Genomic DNA, 6211 nt, shown 5'->3' on the forward strand with positions numbered 1-6211 from the left:
TAGCCACTCATAAAGTTCTTCAAGACGATGAGCACCTTAAGGTCTTAGAAATACTGTGAAATCCTACGCTAGATATTTTTCAATTCCGCATGATCATATCGTCACCACCCGCAAGAATCAAACGAGTCATTCTGTCAACCATCGCCAAGTTTTTTGATCCTCTATGATGGGCTTCTCCTGTCAGTATTACCGCTAAAATTTTTATGCAACGATTGTGGTCACTCTAATGTCGATGGGATGACGACATTCCCAGCCAATTTCTTGATTGCTGGTTTAATTACCATCAATGACTTTCATATCTCAACGCGATTAGCATTCCGCGCTGGACTACTTACGGATCTCATACTCTACACTGCGCCCTTTATGGGTTTTCCGACGCCTCGACTGCGGCTTTCGCTGCGGCAGTATACCTTCGTACCGTCAATATAGACGGTTCAACCACCGTCTCATTTCTCGCCGCCAAATCAAAAGTGGCCCTTCTTAAAACGATCAGCGTCCCGTGATTGGAGTTATCCGCTGAGTTGCTTCTCGCACGCTTGATGCATTTCGCGCGCTCAGGGTTCCAACTCTCTAACCTCGAGTGCCACTGGACGGACTACACCATTATACTCGCCTGGCTGAGTCAATCACCTTCCCGATAGAAAACCTCTGTCTCCAATCGTGTTTCGGCTGTCCAATCACTCCTCCCTGGAGTTTCTTGGCGTCATGTTCCGACGCACACCAATCCCGTGAACTGCGCTTCACGCGATCTCGCTCCCGATCTTTTCAAGACACACGCTTTATGGTGGTCAGACCCTCCATGGCTATATCATCCTCCCGAATCCTGGCCGAACTCATGTCCTTTGGTACCCTCCGATATCCTTCTTGAACAACCGCCCGGAGCCTTCGGTGTGCGCCTTGCACGCTACTCCCCAATGGGATCCTGCGTCGTGCTACTCTTCGTGGCCAAAATTGCGAATTACCGCGTACCTTTACCGTTTTCTAAGTCGACTCCGACGTTCTAAAAACTTGCAAACAATATCGCAACTTTACTCCCTGAAGAAATTCAAAACGCCAAACGTTATTGGCTCAAAACCATGCAGTCAGACATGTTTCTTAATGAGATCGCGGCTCTAAAATAAAAGTGCCTGGTACCGAAGAGCTCTCCGTTCTCCGTTCTCAATCTTTATATAGACGAAGATGGACTTATTCGGATTCGAGAAAGACTTCGTCGAGCTTGTCTCCCAGAAGCTACGAAGAATCCCATCGTCTTACACGCGCACCCGCTGTACTCATTATCTAGCACCATCACTTTAGAACGTTGCATGCCGATTCTCAATTAATGCTCGCGTCATTGCGACAAGAATTCTGGATTCTCCGAGCCCGCGCCACCGTTCAATCCGTTCTTTATAAATGCATACCATGCACGCGTGAACGCGCCGACGTGCCCGTCGAACTCATGGGTGATCTCCCGGCTGCGAGAGTCAACCGCTCGCGCCTTTGTTCATACCGGTGTCGATTACGCAGGTCTGATCGCTGCCCGCACGACTCCTGATCGAGGATATAAATTACAAAAGGCCTATATCGCTTTATTCGTATGCCTCACGACCAAAGCTCTGCACTTAGAGCTCGTCAACTTGTCACCTCTCTGATTTTTATAGCAGCATATCAACGATTCGTTGCGCGCCGAGGATTACCGACGTCCATGTACTCCGATAACAGAACCACGTTTCACGGCGCTGATCGCGAACTGTCAAACGCACATGCAAACGCCATCCGAGATCCTAACTTCCGCAACCGACTCACAGTCGACGGAACTGCACTTCCTACCCCCTGCTTCGCCGCACTTCGGCGGCCTATGGGAAGCCGGTGTGAAAAGTGTCAAGCATCATTTAAAATGATGCATCGGCTTCCACACGCTAACTTTTGAGGAAATGTCTACGCTGCTCTGTCGAATTAAGGCGTGCCTTATTCGCGTCCGATCGCTTCCGTTTCTGACAATCTCGACGATTATTACGCGCTAATCGGTCATTTTTAGTCGGAACTTCGCTTATCGCTCCCGCCGAATTAAGCGTACTTAACCTAAACGAAAATCGACTTTTGCGTTGGCAAATGGTTCAACACATAACCGAAGGTTTTTGGAAGTCTTGGTCCGGTGATTACTTGCATACTCTTCAACAAAGTGGCGCGTTGTCCAGCGACTGGCTAAAATAGGCCAAATCGTTCTCGTGCGTAACCCTCTAGCTTCACCGAGTCAATGGAAACTTGGCCGAATTACGGCGTATCATCCCGGCGATGACAATTTAACTCGCGTCGTCACTGTAAAAACAGGTATACGTTCTGAGTATAAGCAACTGATTGCAAAACTTTGTTTTCTACCCGTCACGATCAATTCCAAAGTCTAAAGATTCCGTTATGGCGGGCGGATTTCCGGTAAACGTACCTGATGTTACCGATATCGCAAAACTTTAATTTTTAACTGTATTGCGTCATGATCTTTGTATTTTGCGTTAAACTACTTTCATCGTTACACCATTCTTGTATTTTGCGTGCTTTGATGCGAATTATTTCGAATGCTTACATTCAAGGCGGGCGGTATGTCCTGGAATTAACGTTACTTTTCATATTCTTGGAGCAAGCCAATAGCTCGTCGTTAAAATACGTCAGATATCGAGTCGTCAAAACAAGTATATCGCTCCTGTTCTAATTACGCTGTCTGTCTCAATGACACGCAACCCCCCTTGCGCAAATCCCAAAAACTGTCGATCGCGCACACGCTTCGTGTGCGAATCGTCAGTTCGCTGCCTAATCTCGATCGATGATCATTACCGAATATTCAGTGCGAACAAAACGATGTGTCGCGTACCTCCAGTGTATCTCAATCCGTAACATTCCGAGATACGCGTATCGTGAGGACCATCAGTGCGAGAAAGAATTGCGGGAATTTGCGGCGAGATTCGCCGGTCGCGTTATAGCAATACTAAGTCTTATAATAGCGACGAAAATTTCTTCATCGGAGTACCAAGCACGCATCGAATCGAACATATTATAGTTCGGATTACGAGCATTGCTTACTGCCCGCTTCGAAAGCAATTGAATTCCGACTCACGAATAAAGCAAATTGTTGAAATAAAAAGAATCGACAGCATTACAGCCGCCTTGGTGAGCGAGTCTTTTAATACAAGGTGACACCAGCGAACCGTCACAAAATAAACAGTAAGGCATAAAATGTAGATTTTATCAATGTTACTAAAATCTTATTGTAAAACGAGATGTTTAACATAAAGTTCCTTTTCGCGTGCTATTTGTGTCAAAAATTGAACTCGAACTAAATTAAATCAGGATTTTGTCATGAACTTGATATAAATAAATAAAATGTCTCCATAAATAAAATGTCTCATAATATAATTAATTACGCGTGTAACTTATGCAGTTTTTATATTTTAAAATATACATATATTTATATAATTTATTATTAACATTGGAAGCGTATACAGTGTTAGTGTCGATACAAAAGGATTCTTGCACATACTCGATAATAAATTAAGATTATAATGATAATAATTATAATAATAATAAACGAACACACATCACATGTCGGGAAGGAGATGTAATAGCATAATATTAAACTCTAAAATAAGAATACGCTCTGACAATGTCGCGTTGACGTATTAATAGCCATAATTAGAACGACGGGCATATCTGTAAAAAAATGGAATCGCATCGTTTGCAATAATTAATGCTATAATAAATAATAATGAGTCTATACCGTCAAACGAAGAACGTACGACTACATCGATACGCGACTGGCGACCCTTTCCCGATTACAAAAAAAAAAAGAAAAAAAAAGATAATTCCTTAAAATAACCTATAGATGATATTGTTCGTCAGTGTATAATAACGGTTTGCGAATTATAATTCCGCTACATTAATTAGAATTTACAAACGCGCGGCTGTCTGAAAAGGGATCGGCAATCGCGGTACTATATATTATCGTAGAAATAGCAGTAACGATAACAATCCGGACTGCGACTGGCAAGATGCTCATTTCTCTCGAGCGCGTTTTTCCCCATAAAAATTCAGCGCATTTCGGATCGTCAAGGGGGCAATCAAATATCCGAAATTCACGTGAATGATATTTTATCACGTCGCGCCTGTCCGTCAGAAGTCATGAACGTTATGCTCGTACTCGAATGGAGTTCATCGAATTTGCAGTTGGTTAATATGAGCTGAGCAAACTTAAATACTACAAGACTCGTGACAAATCAATGTGTACGGTAATGGTCACTTTTTAAATCTGAGAGATACAAGTCAAATTATCTTGTCGATCAATTTCTCTCTTCTCTTTCTCTTTCTCTCTCTCTTTCTAGTACCAGCTCAGTCGAGTTTAATAGAGATAATTTTTTGGCTCTTCCGTCGGCTGCCCGCACACTCCATGATATTTTTTCGTAACAAGACTCCTGCTGCGGCAGTTTTCAATCTCCAGGAAGCACTCATTGCTGTACGTCATACCATCGGTGCCGCAAACCGGGTCGTAATAAGGTGGACAGATCTTCTGACAGCCACGAAACAGAAAACCTTGGACACACCTCTTCATAGGTACCACATATACGTGTTTCCTGGAATTAAGGTTTTTTTGTTCGTTTAAAATACTATTATATTATTAATGTAAAGAATTGAATTGTACTATTTTACTTGGGGCATTAGGAAATAATTACATCATTCAGGGAGTTTGAAACAAAGATTTTGATCTTATGTAGCATAATAGTTTTTTTGCATCTATCATTTTTGAAACATTAGAATTAGATTGGAATTTATTTAGCATAAATATATACCGTATACATCGAGTATGTATTAATAGTGGCGCATTAGAAAGCTGTCGAAAATAAAAAATGACTCCTTTGGGAAAATGGGTCGCACGGAGGTACCAACAATTTCTACTTTCGAAATTTCGCGCGATTGTATTCGATTCAACTTCCCGAAGTAGGATACTTTCCTTTCACATATTTGAACAGCAGGTTCAAAAACATCTTGTTAGTATGCGGCGCGCGCATGCGTGATAGAAGTAGTTTATTATTTTTATAAAGAAAATGTAATGGAATGGCTCTCCACAACGCTGAATCATTCACGGACTTTCATCGGACATGCACGCGATGCCGGTTCGGATTAACCGTTTCTCAAGGACCAGTTTCTTGGATGATCTTCTCTTCCTCGGATGTGTTTCAATAGCGCGATCAGGCGTAATGAAAGTCTATGGAAAGTATTATATCGGGAAGAAACACGATCGCGGTCAACGAAAATTATATGCGCGGCACGAAACTCGCCGCTCTCTAGAGTGCGTACACTTCTGAATAATTGAATTTGAATAATCAGCCTTTTTACTTCCAGTAAGGTAATAAAATTATTCTATGGTAGTTTTTTTTCTACTAAACTGTAACGAGTTATATCTTGACGGAACTTAAAGGAACATGATTAAATTATCCTAAAGTAATTCAATTACTTTTCTTGATTGTAGAAAACCTAATCAAATAAATTTTCTTTAAAAAATTTTAATTTAAAGCGTTTATTTCATTTCACAACTCATCCACAATTAATAAGAGGCATTTTAATATATTTTAATATTTTGTGGGATAAAATAATAGCTTTGAATGCCTTTATCAAGATATTATTTTTATTTATATTGCTATAATTTTCATCATCACAATTAGCGATGATTTAATTTATTGCTATTATATATACTATTTAATAAAAGCTACAAAGAGAGAAGGAAGGTTTATAAGAGTCAATTCTACCATGCAATTATGCGCTTCTTGAAATTCCTTTGAGAATTAGCCCAAGATTAATTTATTAAAAGCATTCACTAATCGTGTACTTTTCGAACAAAAGCGTTATATTTTAATAAAACGTGCAAATACATAACATTTCGTGGCTTACCCGCAATTATCTCTTTTCATCTCGCATTCATTTCGATAAAGCTTGTTATCGGAACCGCAAACAAACTGACGCTCTCCACTGCAAATCTGGTTGCAAAGGGCGGTAGTGCGACAGTGTTGCGCCGGAACTTGAACTACCCTCTGGCCGCAAGTCTCACGTTGTAGATAGCATAGAGATCTAAATGCATACAAGTGCACACATAACGCAACCATAAACTTCGTTTTCTGAAAGAGTAACGATCCGCAGCTGCTATTTAAAACCTGGTCTACAATTGCGTAGTTATACATGGCTGTAGCTG

At 41.1% G+C, this 6211-nt stretch overlaps 1 protein-coding gene across 1 annotated transcript in view; it reads right to left on the minus strand.

Annotated features, from left to right (window-relative positions):
• Positions 1–3471: 3471 nt before the first annotated feature.
• Positions 3472–6211, minus strand: part of LOC108755799 (agrin) — a 63645-nt gene continuing 60905 nt past the window's right edge. Inside the window, exons 8-9 of the mRNA XM_018499072.1 lie at positions 5914–6090; positions 3472–4598 (exon numbers count right to left, since the gene is read on the minus strand). Of these exons, the coding sequence (XP_018354574.1) occupies positions 4367–4598; positions 5914–6090 (409 nt within the window). The 3' untranslated portion in view covers positions 3472–4366. The remainder of the gene's footprint in view (positions 4599–5913; positions 6091–6211) is intronic.

This window comes from Trachymyrmex septentrionalis, unplaced genomic scaffold (assembly GCF_001594115.1).
Source record: "Trachymyrmex septentrionalis isolate Tsep2-gDNA-1 unplaced genomic scaffold, Tsep1.0 scaffold126, whole genome shotgun sequence".
Taxonomy (NCBI): domain Eukaryota; kingdom Metazoa; phylum Arthropoda; class Insecta; order Hymenoptera; family Formicidae; genus Trachymyrmex; species Trachymyrmex septentrionalis.